At 41.2% G+C, this 14,242-nt stretch overlaps 1 protein-coding gene across 2 annotated transcripts in view; it reads left to right on the plus strand.

The window, feature by feature from the left end:
• CADPS2 (Ca++-dependent secretion activator 2) overlaps window positions 1-14,242 on the plus strand; it is a 637,557-nt gene that overhangs the window by 273,856 nt on the left and 349,459 nt on the right. For both annotated transcript variants that reach the window (XM_006901794.1, XM_006901793.1), the window contains exons 4-5: window positions 494-574; window positions 6,134-6,370. In XM_006901794.1, coding sequence (XP_006901856.1) covers window positions 494-574; window positions 6,134-6,370 — 318 coding nt within the window. The remainder of the gene's footprint in view (window positions 1-493; window positions 575-6,133; window positions 6,371-14,242) is intronic.

Genomic DNA, 14,242 nt, shown 5'->3' on the forward strand with positions numbered 1-14,242 from the left:
ATTATAAAAGTTGGTAAAAATCTTCTGTCTCCTCTTCCTTATCTCCGGTTGTTGGGGCATATATCTGAATGATAGTGGTATTCACTGATGTTATGTAGCAACAACAAAAACAATGTAACCTCAAGGAAACAACAACTTCATGGCCTAGAATCCCTGATGAAGACAGGTAAGGCAAAGAGTTATTGTAATTTAATTTTTTGGTAAAGCGAGCCATTGAACCAAAGTGGTTGATTAAAGAAAGGTGCTTTGTTTTGGATGGAGAGAGGGGAAACCGCAATGAAAAATATCCAAAGAATTCAGTGGGGCGACCAGTCTACTTAAACTAAATCCTGTGTTCTACAGGCGACTCGACGGCACATAACAACAACAGCAACATTCTCTGTAGGTAGTCTGGTGAGTTTAGTGAGATTTTTGGAGTCGCGTTACCTTGCCGACACCTGTACATTATTGCATGACGTAATCACATCTGGGTCGTTTTTGTTTCCTTTTCAAGCTGGACAATGCCGATGAACAAGCAGCCCAGATCAGAAGGGAGCTGGACGGTCGGCTGCAGCTGGCGGAGAAAATGGCAAAGGTAAACTATTGACTTTGACACGCTACGCTGCATTTCTGTCTTTCTATCGACTTTGTGGATAGAAAGACTAGGTCTTTCTTACAGGTTAAGAAAACCAGTATAATTTCTGTTTTAAATGTCTGCCACTCATTCTCAAGTATCTGAGTGCATAGCACCCAAATGGAGCGGAGTAGTCCATAGAATGCTTCACTGTTGTGTCTCTGGAGCTCTAGTGCTAGAATCCCCAGGGAGCCGCACTGCTATTTCATGGTGATTTCACTATGGCGATTGGAATCCACTCCTGGTGAACCTTCCACAGGAGAAGGATCGGCAGTGTCCTTCCACGAGAGGTACAGCCTCTGAAAACCCTCTGGAAGATCAGCTAAGCATCAGTTCCACGTCTCTAACAACTAAGTATTCACGTGAGTGGGGAGCTCTGGTGGCAAGTCCACAGGTTACACGACTAATCCAGAGAGCTCGCGTCCCTGAGTTCTCAAATCCGCAAACCGCTCTGTGGAAGAGAGATGCACAGTCTCTTCTGTTGTGTTATGCATCCTCAGAAACCCAGTGGCTGTAAGTCAAATCCGGCCGCAGTATCACCACCACCACCATCAGAAGCAGCAGTAGTAGTAGTACTAGTAGTATTCATGTGTATAAAATATCTATAGTCATTTATAAAATCTGTAGCGTTTCTTTCTTTAAAACAATACCTGAATTTCTCAGACTTCACAGTGACAGGAATTTTTTTCATTGAGCAAAGATCATCTTAAAGACAATTCTCTTCCTTTCCAAATCCCTTAATATATTCCAGAATACTCACCCTGGTGCTGGCACATGGTGGAATAAAATTAGCATATGAATGGATGATTCAGTGACTGAAGGAAACATTCAGTTTGAAATACCTAGAATACCTAGTACCTAGTCTGGGAAACAGACTTTGTTCAATGCAGTAGCATAGTTGTTTTTATGTGTGCAATGCAGTAATATTTTTATTTGCTTGGTCACTATGTTTCTATGAGTACAATTTATTTCAGACCAACCAGGAGCTTCTTTGTAAAATTTAAGGTGCTTTAGAGATTGTTGTTGTTGTTGTGTACCATGGAATTGGAACTGACCCAGCAGGTTTTATTTTAAACTTTTCTCTCCCCCATAGACTTCAGTGCTGTAAACATATTTCATCCAGTTTTTCTCAGTCTTACCCCCACCCCAATGCCAGCCTCATTCTACAACAGTGGCACCATATAGCATTTGTCCCTTTGTGACTGAGATACCTCACTCAGCATAATGTCCTCCAGGGTCACCCATTTTGAATAATATTGCATGAGTCCCTTGTTTTTCAATGCAGCATAGTATTGAAAAACAAGGAACTCATGCGGAGGAAGAAAGAATGGGAGGAGATTGCCCATCCCCCCACAGAGCAGCTGGTAGACTCGAATCTCTTACCTTTGGGATTGCAGCGCAACTTCTTGCTGGAGCTTAATTATTCTTTATCATTCTTTAGTGAAGTGATAGATTAATTTGCTGCGTTGATAAAAAAGTGTGGCCTTCTCAGTAGAATTGTACTTATAGTGTTCATTATTCTGAGAATAAGAATTTTTTTCAACCTTTCGTTTGGCTGAGCAGTAACTTTCAATATTTTGTGTATAGATCTTTTCCTTCTCCCTATGTGGGGGTTACTTTTAATCTTTTTAGTTGTGTATAATCTATATAAAATGCACAGATCTTTACAGCCATTGGGGTTTTGAGTTTGTCTTATACCCAGGCAACCACCTCCCAAATCAAGACACAATGTTGCCAAACTTGAGAGGGATTCCTCACTGTGACTTTGACAGATGGATGTTAACATGTATATATGATCACATTTCTATAGAGAAAATTTGTACTTATAAAATATATATGAAGTAAACGTCAAGAATACCAGTGCTGTGCCTGAATACTTAATAAGCTTAAAAATAGAGGTAAAGGGGTTGCAGGAACCTATACATTGAGTTAACAGGGATGGTGATAAATTGTGAAAACTGTAGCAGGGACAGCTGAGGAGGAATCTCCAGTGAAGGAAGACAAAGGATGATACTGTGGAGTCCTGTAGGAGGAGATGCTTATTCATGGCCTTGGAGCCAAGAGGAAGAGGCCAGTGATGGACACAGAGACTCCTCCTTTGGCAAACATGGCGATTTTGTCAGAAATACTGATGAACTAGGCAAAATACGGAGAAGAAAGTGAAACCTGTAGGTTGAACGGAAGAAGAAGAAAAAATACCACCAGAAATTGGACCTCTCATTGCAAATATACTGGCATAGCAAGTAAAGCAGGTTTGATTATTTTCTACTTGAAATTTGCCAAAGATGAGGCATTTTCATGAAATCATTAAAATATTTATAAGCCTGATTATAATGAATCAAAATTATTATGTTACAGATTTGTTGCCACTGTAAATTTCAACTCTGTGGGTTACAGTGGATCCACCCTGTGGCGTTTGCAAGGCTGCAGTCTTTCAAGGAGCTGCCTTTGACACCTTTCTCTTGTCACATGACTGCTGGGTTCACCTGTTTAACTTTCAGTTAGCATTCGAACACTTAACCACTGTGCCATTGTTGTTGTCGTTGTTACATGCCGTTGAATTGCCTGCGATTCATAGCGACCTTATGTGGTTATCTATTTATCTTTAAATGGAAGAAACCAACAAGAATTGTTTAGAAATGAGACTAGGAAAGAAAGGCAGAATCAGAAATGTGGGAGAGAAGGAACAGTGGTTCCAATTTTCAGTCAAGGTGAGACGTTTTAAGAAAATGGTAAATGATGAAGATCTGATCAACTTTCTTACCAATACTTCACTTGGCACCATGACCCTGAGATGGAAACTTAGCATAGTCTTGAAGAACAGAGATTACTATCTGGTTAAAGCACTCAAGAAGCCATCCAGTGATCTGAACCCAGCTTCATCTAGTGAAAAAGTTGACTTATTAAGTATTATTAATGAGAAATATTTTACAAAACACATTGTGGTTCCTGTATAATTTACTGTGTTAGAGCTAGTTATAAACTCTGATACATATCTAAGGCTTGGTTCATAGAAGGAAGTCCTCACAGTGAAATAACTTGAGATTAGTCCTATCTCTAGGTCCATTTTAATTTCCAAAATTAAATCTGATATGTGCACATGTCTGATGTTCGCTTAATTTTATTGTTTTAACGTGACAACAGAGTCTAAAAAAAGTTAATAAGATACTGTTAGTAAACCTCAAAGCTACACAACAGGTTGTGACCATTACAGAAAAAAGAAAGAAAAATGATTCTGAATATAATCTCGGTCCTGAAGAGTTTGAAAGTACCATAAGATAAAAAGTCTCTCCCAGCCAATCTTGGAGGCCACCTCACAGAAAAGACCTGCCTTTCTCACATTTTTAGCCTTGTTTCTTCCTTTTTTAGAGATTTTGTGAGTATGTGCTTTTATGTGGGTGCTTTTTTATGGCTTACCTCACCTTTTTAATCTCAGAGGCATTTTAGAACTGTGTGTATATGAACACATATATGCACATTCAATTTTGGGGGTGTACGTGTGGTAGAGTTTGTGTGTTTATTTAAATAAACCAAGTGTTCTCTTCAGTTTGAAAATTCACTCATTGTCCTTGAGTCGGAACCCGTGCGGAGTTGACCCACTAGCAGATTTTCAGAGGCAGTGAGGGGCATGTGAGGAGACTGCCCATCTTTTCCCCACAGAATCACCAGTGGATTCAGACTTACAGAGTGGTGCTGCCCGTGGGGGGTGCAGCCCGTGGAGGGGTGCTGCCCGTGAGTTAAGCAGTGCAGTGCACTACAGACCACAGCACCAGAGACGACACCACCACACTGCACCCCTCTCTTCTCTAGCTGAGTTGCAGCCTCACTTCTGACTGAGGATGATCCTATAAGTGAGGAGAACTGCGCTGCAGTGACTGGCTGTTCGGAAGTGGGCCATCTGAGGGCCTTTCATCGGAGTCTCCTTGCTAAGATCACACCAGCCTTTTGCTTAGAAGCCAAGTGCTTTAACCACTTACATCCAGCACTATATGTTTTCCTTGAGGAAGTAACGCTGTAATGATTTGGAATGTTAACTTAAGTAACACAGAATATTTAAAGGAAAACTAAAACCCTTCCTTGTGAAAGTTTAATAATTAATATAGGCACCGTATGGACTACCTCTGTGATCAAGAATGTGTAATTTTAATATTGATTATAAGTAAATTATGTGGTGAGAAGCATATGAAGATTATATTGGAGGAAGAGACACACAGGTGGCCGGGGACTTGGGGACCAGCTGATGAAGTGGGGCCAGCTGTTCCTTTCCAGCCCATGAAGGAGCTGGTGCCAGCCGGCCGGAGAAGTGCAGGTGGACAGGTGCCCCTGGAGGTGTCCAGTCATTCCAGGGGAGTGGGCTTCTAGGGTTAGCCTTTGAATGATTCTGGGGGGACCACAGGAAAGACTCTGGTTTCCTGGCACATTATTAGGGAATGGAAAGATGGCCGCTTTGGATTTTTGGCACCATCCAGTTTTGTACAGTTAACTGCTCTTTTGGAATCATGAAACTTCATACATTCTTTGTTTAAGAGGGAGGAGGGAAGGAAAGCAAATGCCAGGTTGGCAGAAATGAACAGAAGCAGCAAAATAAGGGAATCCACTGCTTTGCTACTTGTGGGAATAGTTGGTAGATGCTTCTCTAAGGGCAAATTGGAATTACCTGGCTATCAGCCTAAGTGTTAATATTTGTAATCTTTTTTTTTTTGGAAACTCTGGTGGCCTTCGGGTATGGAGCTGGTAAGCACCCTTTCATAAAACCTAAACACTAAATTACTGAAATTCAGTTCATTGCAGCCCAATCAGAACTGAGTCACAGCTGACCCTCCAGTGTTTTTCTCAGAGGCTGTAAATCACACCAGAGGAGATTGCCCATCTTTTTCCCTCAGTCAAGCTGGTGGATTCAAACCACTTACCTGAAGACTAACAATACCACACTTTACAGAGTAGACCAGTAGAGTTTTCTAATTATAGAATATTGTAGCCCCTGTGTCACTCTCTCTCCTTGAGAGTTTTCCTCTTTGTCCCTGACCCTCTGCTGAACTCAGATGGCTTAGTGGTAAGGCGTTGCACTGCCAACCCAAAAGCATGTAGCTTGAATCTACCAGCTGCCCTGAAAGATAGAGATGGGCGGTCTCCTGCCATGTGATTTACAGCCTCTGAAAAGCAGCTGAACATCAGCGTTGAATTTGACTTGATGGTTCATAACTACAACTACTTTGCCAAGAACGATGTCCCTCTCAGGGGAACTGACACCTTCTGGGAACATATTCCAAGTGGCTGTGACAGCATTCAAACAGCAATAATTGTGAGAATGGTACAGGACCAGGTGATAGTTCCTTCTCTTGTATGCAGGTGGGGTCACTGGAATGAATCTGAAATGACCCAAAGGCACCTAACCATATTCTATTGAAATTGTCACAATTTATAAGACATTTAAGTATATTCATCTTGCTCAGTCTTTTAGGATGACGATGAAAATATGACCTTGTTGTTCACACTGGTATTTTGAAATTTCTTTTTAAGGAAAGAAAATTCCCCAAGTTTATAGCAAAAGACATGGAGAATATGTTTATAGAAGAGTTACGATCGTCAGTGAATTTGCTCATGGCCAATTTGGAAAGTCTTCCGGTTTCGAAAGGTGGGCCTGAGTTTAAACTGCAAAAACTGAAACGCTCACAGAACTCCGCATTTCTGGACATGGGTGATGAGACGGAGCTTCAGCTGTCCAAGTCCGACGTAGTGCTGTCCTTCACCTTGGAGGTGAGTGGCCCACTCCCCACGTAACTGACTGCGCAAACCGGGCTGCACAGTCATTTTCACTGACCTTTGTGCAAACTTGGGCTAACTTTTAGAATTTAAAGCAGTGTCAGGTCTCTTGAAGTGATTACATTAGTCTTTGCTTTAACAGAACAATTTGCCAGGCCATCAGGTTGTGGATGCGAATGCATGCAAATTGTCCTGTAATATAGCAGTAGTATTAGGATTCAGTTATAAACTAGTAGAAAAACTTGAAGGCAAGTTTTTCTTTATGTCAACTAGGCTAGTGTAAGTTCTTTGCTAAGGTAAATATGAAAATATATTTGAGGTGAAAATAGGATATCCTATACCAGTCTGCTCCTTGGAGCCCAGGGTTTTGAAGCTCCACCTCACATACTTTGGGCACGTTGCCAGGAGGGGCCAGTCCTTGCAGAGGGACATCCTGCTTGGAAGGGTGGAGGGACAGTACAGGAGGGGAAGGCCCTTGATGAGATGGATTGACACAGTAACTGGGATAAGGAGAGTAGGTGTCTCAGAGACAGTGAGATTGGCTCAGGATAGAGCAGAGTTCAAGTATGAACCACAGGCAACTTGACGGCATATGAAAACAACATACTTATTGTAGGGAGCCTGAATGGCCTAGTGGTAAGAAGCTGCCCTATAACACCTAACGTATGCAGTTCTAACCCACCAGCTATTCCAAGAAAGAAAGATGGCGGTCTCTTCTGTGTGATTTACTGCCTCTGAAAACCCATTGTAGGGCCAGCTGTGAGTCAGTTCCGCTTGACAACACATAACAACATACATACTATAAACCTTATATTCTATAGGTATATTATTCACAATCCCCTCTCAGGTCTCTTGCTAACTTTGTTTTGTTGTTATTATGTGCCATCGAGTCGCTTGCGAATCACAGCGACCCGATGTACAACAGCCCTAAACTCTGCTCTGTCTTGTGCTAATCGCACTGTCTCTGACACTCCCATCCTGATTATCCCAGTCACTGAATCAATCCACCTCATAGAGGGCCTTCCCTCTGCGTTGTCCCTCCACCCTCCCAAGCATGATGTCCTTCTCCAAGGACCAGTCTCTCCTCACAACATGTCCAAAGTATGTTAGACAGAGCCTCAGAATCCTTTCCTCCAAGGAGCCACCCAGTTTAACCCTTTTGTTTGTTCTCCTAGCAGTCCATGGTATTCTCAAGACTCTTCTCCAGCACCACTGCTCAAAGGCATCAATTCTTCTTCTATCCTCCTTGGTCATTGTCCAACTCTCTGATGCATAACAAGATGGATAAAACTTTGTTTTACTCTCAGTAAAAAGATGTTTTTTTCTAGAATAAAATAAAACAACTATAATGCACAATAATCAATACTGTACAGTGTAAAAAGTAGCAGAGATTTCTTCCTTTCAATGATAAGGCATTGACATCAAGTTGGCTCTGATGCATGGTGACCCTCCATCATCAGCTTTTGGGGGAGGAGGGATCTCTATGGGAGGAGGCTGCCCAACTTTCTCCTGAGAATTCAATAGATGGATTCAAACCATTGATCTTTCAGTTAGCAACTCAACATTTAGCCTCCTCTGCCAACAGGACTTGTTTTCAGGCTTTTCTTAAGAGGCACTTCTGGGTGAAGTTGAATAATTAGCCTTTTGGTTCTCAGTCCAGGCTTATCCGTCAACATCGGCCATTTATTATGTACCATGTGTTGTCCTGGGCCATTGACTCCATCCCAACTCATAGCACCCCTCTCCATAACATATGAGTCCGTTATTGTGTTTATTTGTTTTTGGCTTTTCTTTACTAGTATGTAGGCTCTAGGAGTGAGTCTGCTAGTAATATTGCAAGATTCTAGGAAGACCCTCAACACAGTGGGCTGACATGGTGCCGGCAGGAATGGGCTTGAGCATGGCAGACATTATGAAGATGATACAAGATAGGGCACGTTTTCTGTTATGCATAGGGTCACTGTGAATCATGGTCTACTTCCGGGTACCTGAAACCAACAAAATAGAGTCAGGCATACAGCTTGTTCCAGGTGCATTTATGGGATTGCACAGATGGATGGCCTCAGAAAACAGTAGTCAGTCATACACGATACTTTTAGGACTTCAAGAACCTTCAGAGAGAATAATGAAGCAAGAGTCAAGATAATCCTCAAAACTCTCAGCCACACAATATTTTTAAAAATTAAATAATCAAATAAAACTCGAAAAACAAATACCTGGCAATGAAGTGGTGAGTGGGTGTCCTGCAAGGTAAATGGTGGAATAGTTCCAGTGGCCTGAATATGGTTGTGGAGTTTTTGGTGTTTGCTTTTTCTTTTTTTTAATAAAATTTTATATTTCAATTGTGACTTTAATGAACATTTACAGAGAAGTTATATTTTCATTCATTCATTGTTGCACATTTCCCCCCTCACACTCCCTTCTCTCTTCCCCAGTTCACTTTCTTTTCTTTGTTTATGGTTGTGTTTTGACACTATTTTTTTTCCCTCCAGGGTCACCCATTTTGTATAATATTTCATGAGTTACTTGTTTTTCTTTTTTTATTAACTTATTATTACTATTATTATTATCCGTATTAATGAAAATTTACAGAGACTTTGGATTTCCGTTCATTTATTGTTGCACTTTTCTCCCTGCCCAGCCCTCCATCCACCCCCAGTACACTAAATTTTTTATATGCTTCCAGACTTCCTCTCAATCAGGCGGTACAGACTCATTTTCAGGGTCCTTCCTGCCATCACTGTCTCATAATGTACGCACTGCGATTTGTCACTCCAGTCAAAGGATCACTCATAAACATGCTGTCTGGTTTCGTATTTTGTATATCCCTTCCTTCTTTTGCTCTAAGATTGATGCTGTTTATTGGATCCCTACCGGGATCAGTCACACGTAGATGAGAGAGAAGATGAGCTAGAGATCAGCTTTGCTTTCTGGAGTTCCATGAACACGTTTTGGTGAGGCTGGGTTCAAACAGCTGAAGTGAGTCGGTTCATGGACCTTGGTAGTTAGGAATGTCTTTATCATTGAAAATGGACACTAACTGGGTTTTTGTTTGGTTGGTGGTTTGTTTTGTTTTGTTGGTTGTTTTGTTTTTTACTGGTTTACTGATGAAGTTCGTATACATTGTTTTTCACACCAGATCTTTCCCCATTCCTTTGCCCACCTCTCCTTCCGCCCGTGAAGATTTTTCCATTTGTCTCCATGTATCTTCACTTTGGAATTCAGAATTACATTGTTTTATTTATACATGTAGTTTGGTGGCAGACATCTCCTCTTTTAAAAAGAACAGTTCTGTGGAATGAAGTGGTCCCAGCACAAAAGGGAAAATTCGTTTGAGGAACAGGATAGTGAACAAGTGGTGTGTCACAAGAAGGCCTGTTGACAGCAGCCTGTGACCCGGGTGATGTTGTCCCATTGTGAGGCAGGTGCTCGCCCTCCACTCTCCTGGTCTTTGCCTGTTGAGCACACTGCAGAAGGAGACGTAGTACAAGCAGCAGTATTCTAAAGTAGGAACTGCTGACATCAAGATTTCTGCACTTACACCACAACTCTGTGGTTCAACTGTTGTAAATGACCATAAAAATTTATGTCACCACATTAAGAGATAAATCATTAGGCTCTTGAAAGTCAGTGCATAGATTATCAAGAAAACAACCCGTAGCTGATCCGCTAGCAGGTTTTCTGAAGCTGTAAATCTCATGGGAGTTTATTGCCCATCTTTCCCCCTCAGCAGAGCTGGTGGATTTGAACTGCCTGCCTTTGGGTTAGCAGCACAACTCCTTTTCCCCATAAATCATTTGGGTGAACAGTCAGTTAGTATTGGCAGCATAAGAATTTTACCAGCATTAATGTTTCTAACAACCTTGAATCGTTAAAAATGCATGCAATTTTTGCTTACTTTATTTAATCAAGACTTAGTACTTCAATCCTATTTCTTTGATAATTAGTTGTTTGGTGCCATCGAGTCGTAGACGACTCAGCGACCGTATGAACGAAAGGCCTGAGAACTGTTCGTACATAGAGTTTCCGGAGGCAAGCCATTTCGGAAGTGGATGCCGCTCCTGCTTCCAGGCTTGATCTAGTCTGGAATCTCCAGCCCACACTGTCCACCACGGGTGCCCATTACCACGACTAGCACATCAGTGTCACAGTGTTCAGCATCACAGCAACCACGAGTTACCTATGCACAGACCAGTGCTATACCACCTAGAAGAATGTCTGACAGGAAAACAATTTGAACCCAGCTGAGGGCCACAGATTAAAATCACCCACCTTGGGCTTGGTAGCATAACTTTCCACTAGGCCAATGTAGCTCTCTCTGTCATCGTTGTTATCGTTGTTAGGTGCCGTCGAGTCATAGATGTCTCATAGTGCCCCTATGAACTTTAAAAAAAAAAAAAGGTTCCTTTTCTCTGTTCATAGCCCATGAATTCCCATAGTCTCTGTTCAGTTAAGGCCTTTGAATGCATATTTGCCTTTGCACTTTCATGTGAAGGACAGAAACGCAGGTTGAAGAAGCTAAATGGTGTGTGTTTGACCTTTTCCTTTTAAATAATGTTTCTCATATACTTTTTAAGAAAAAACATCTAATTTGCTTTTGTATTTTCAAGCGTAAACCTCCTGTTATTTCAAATTAAAGGAAACAAAGACCAGTACTTTTAAGGTGAATTTTTAAATTTGAGTGATTCTTCCTCAAAGATCATATCATGACTCTGAAAAATAAAAATTATTCTCGTAGAGTAGCAAATAATTGGTCTATAAGTGGAATTGATAATGTTTCCATGGAGGTTGTGTTGACTATATTGCATAAATGTTATTAATCTTTGTCTAACTCCAACAAGAGATCGATAAAAAAAAATCCATGTACTTGTATAAAAGTGGTATCAATTCTCTTATTTTGAAAATTTAGAGAAGTTCATGTGCAAGAGTTGATTTTTAAAACTCTCTGGAAAATAGTGTTTATATTTCAGATGTATATTTAATGAGAATCTTAGAACTAATGTAGTAATAAGATTGGAAACCTTTTATGCAGACATAAAACCCCCCACACTTTAAAAACCATATGACTTTTGTAAGAACAATTGGTCAATATTTGCTTCAAAATAAAAATGAGCATGTAAGAAAACAGAAAAACTGGGTTAATGGAAACGTAGCAACAAGGACAGAAACACTAAAAATGTCCACAGACTGGGAATAATGCAATTATTAGGACTGAGCAATTTGTATAGAAATCATTGAATGTGAATTTAAACTGCTGTGTAAACATTCACCAAAATCATAGTAGATTATTTTTAATATATTTATGTATATATGACTTGAGGGCACATAAAAACAACAACAATGTATATATGTTAAACTGGGCAGAGCTCCTTGGAGGGAAGGATTCTGAGACTCCGTCTGATGTACTTTGGACATGTTGTAAGGAAGGACTGGTCGTTGGAGAGGGACATCGTGCTTGGGAGGGTGGAGGGACAGGGCAGGAGGGGAAGCCCCTCTATGAGGTGGATTGATTCAGTGTAATCGGATGGATGTGTCAGAGACAGTGCGATTGGCACAGGATAGAGCAGCATTTAAGGCTCTTGTACATAGGGTTGCTATGGGTTGCAAGTAACTCGATGGCACATAACAACAACATGTATATATGTGTGAATATTTTGTTGTTGATATTAGGTGCCATTGAGTTAACCAAGACTCGTGATGACCCTATGAGTAATAGATCTCATCCAAGCCCTGTACTCTACCATCCTCAGTTTCTCTCATGTTCAAGTTCATTGTCAAACTCATTGTGTCAGTTCCTCTTGTGGAGTTCTTCCTCTCTTCATCTGATCTTCTGCCTTTCTCAGCATGATATCTTTTCCCAGGGACTAGCCCTTCCTGACACCATGCCAAACTTCATCATCCTTGCCTCTAAGGAGCACCCAGGTTGCACCTCCCTCAAGACAGATTTGTTTGTTCTTTTGACAGTCCATGAAAAAATCTGTATTCTTCTCCAACACAACTCTGATGTTTTGATTCTTCTTAGGTCTGTCTTATTCATTATCCATCTTTTAAGTGTGTTGGACGTTATTGAAAAGACCATGGCTTGGACCAGGTACACCTTAGTCTTTACACTGACATCCTTGCTCTTTAGTACTTTGGAGGAGTCTTTTGGAAATCAGATTTTGCAAATTCAACATGGCTTGGATTGCTTGCCTAATGTTACTACACACATTGATTGTGGTTCCAAGTAAAATGAAATTGTTGACAACTTTTATCTTTTCTCTTAATCCATCTGCCATGATGCTATTTATTAGACTAATAGTGAGGACTTTGTTTTGTTTTCTTAGTGTTGAAATGTAGTACCTATTAAAGGCTGTAGTCCTTGTAAGTGTTTCCAGTCTCCTTCACTTTCAGCAAGGAGGGTTGTGTCATTTGTGTGAAGTAGGTTGTTAATGAATCTTCCTCCAGTCCTGATGCCACATTCTTCTTCATATAGCCTTGTTGTTGTTATTGCATGCCATCGAGTCGCTTGTGACTCATAGTGACCCTATGAATAACAGCCCTGAAACCTGATCTATCATGTGCTAACCTTATTGTCTGACACACCTACCTTCATTACCCCAGTCACTTAATTAATCCATCGCATCAGGAGTCTTCTCTTGTGCTGTCCCTCTACCCTTCCAAGCATGCTGTTCCTCTCCAAGGACTGGTCCCTCCATGCAACATGCCCAAAGTATGTCATATGAAACATCAGAATTCTTGCCTCCAAGGAATAGACTGTTTTCACTCTTTCTAGGGCAAACCTGTTTTTTCTCCTAGCAGTCCATGGTATATTCAATACTAGTTTCTCTAATTATTTGCTCAGAGTTATATTGAATACATGTGAAAAACAGAAACAACCCTGGATCCCTGGTGGCCCAGAGGATAGGGAGTTGTGCCTCCAACCCAGTAGTGGGCAGTTCGAATCCACCCTGGGAGGAAGATGAGCATTGTCTTCCTGCATCCTCTGAAAATCCACTGGACAGTCAGTTATGAAGTAATTCCAGTTCAATGGCAATGTACAAAAAGTATGTATGTATGTTGTTGTTGTTGTTGTTGTTGTTGTTGTTGATTGTCCACGAGTTGAGAAAGACTCATAGCGCGTCTGTGAATAAAAGACTAATGCCTTTCCATAACTGTTGTCATTTCTCCAAGATCATAGATGTTCCAGAAGCATGTGGTTTAGGAAGTGGATGCCACTCCTGCATCCAGATTTCAAACACACACACACACACACACACACACACACCCTTCCTTCTCCCCCACCCCCAGGAATTGTAGGTACATAAGACAACATCAGGCTATCTTTTCCTAATATATTATTAAAATGTCCATTAGAAAATTTTATTTTTTCTCCATTTTTTTATCACAAGATGTACCATTATAAAGGGAGTGCTGGTGGCCTAGTGGCAAGAAGCTGCGCTGCAGTCGTAGAAGCATGTCGCTCAAGGCCACCAGCTGCTCTGTGGAGAACAGGCAGTTTCCTGCTGTGCGATTAACTGCCTCTGAAAACCAACCAGAGGGTCAACTGTGGGTCGGTTCTGACTCTGTGGTACACAACAACAAGAACCATTAAAAGTACCATGCAGACAATTATTTTTAAAAATGGTAATGACACAACCCTGCTCGCGGAAACTGAGGAAGACCTCATGCACTTACTGCAGAGGGTCAAGGACTGCAGCCTTCAATATGGACTGAGGCTCATTGTCAAGAAGAAAAAGATTTTCACCACTGGACCAATCGGTAGCATCAGGATGGATGGCGAAGAGATTGAGATTGTTCACAGCTTCAGTTTGCTCAGCTCCACGGTCAACACTCTTGGCACCAGTAGCCAGGAAATCAAAAAAC

This window comes from Elephantulus edwardii, unplaced genomic scaffold (genome assembly GCF_000299155.1).
Source record: "Elephantulus edwardii isolate Elephantulus edwardi_28Jun2011 unplaced genomic scaffold, EleEdw1.0 scaffold00345, whole genome shotgun sequence".
In the NCBI taxonomy this organism is placed as follows: domain Eukaryota; kingdom Metazoa; phylum Chordata; class Mammalia; order Macroscelidea; family Macroscelididae; genus Elephantulus; species Elephantulus edwardii.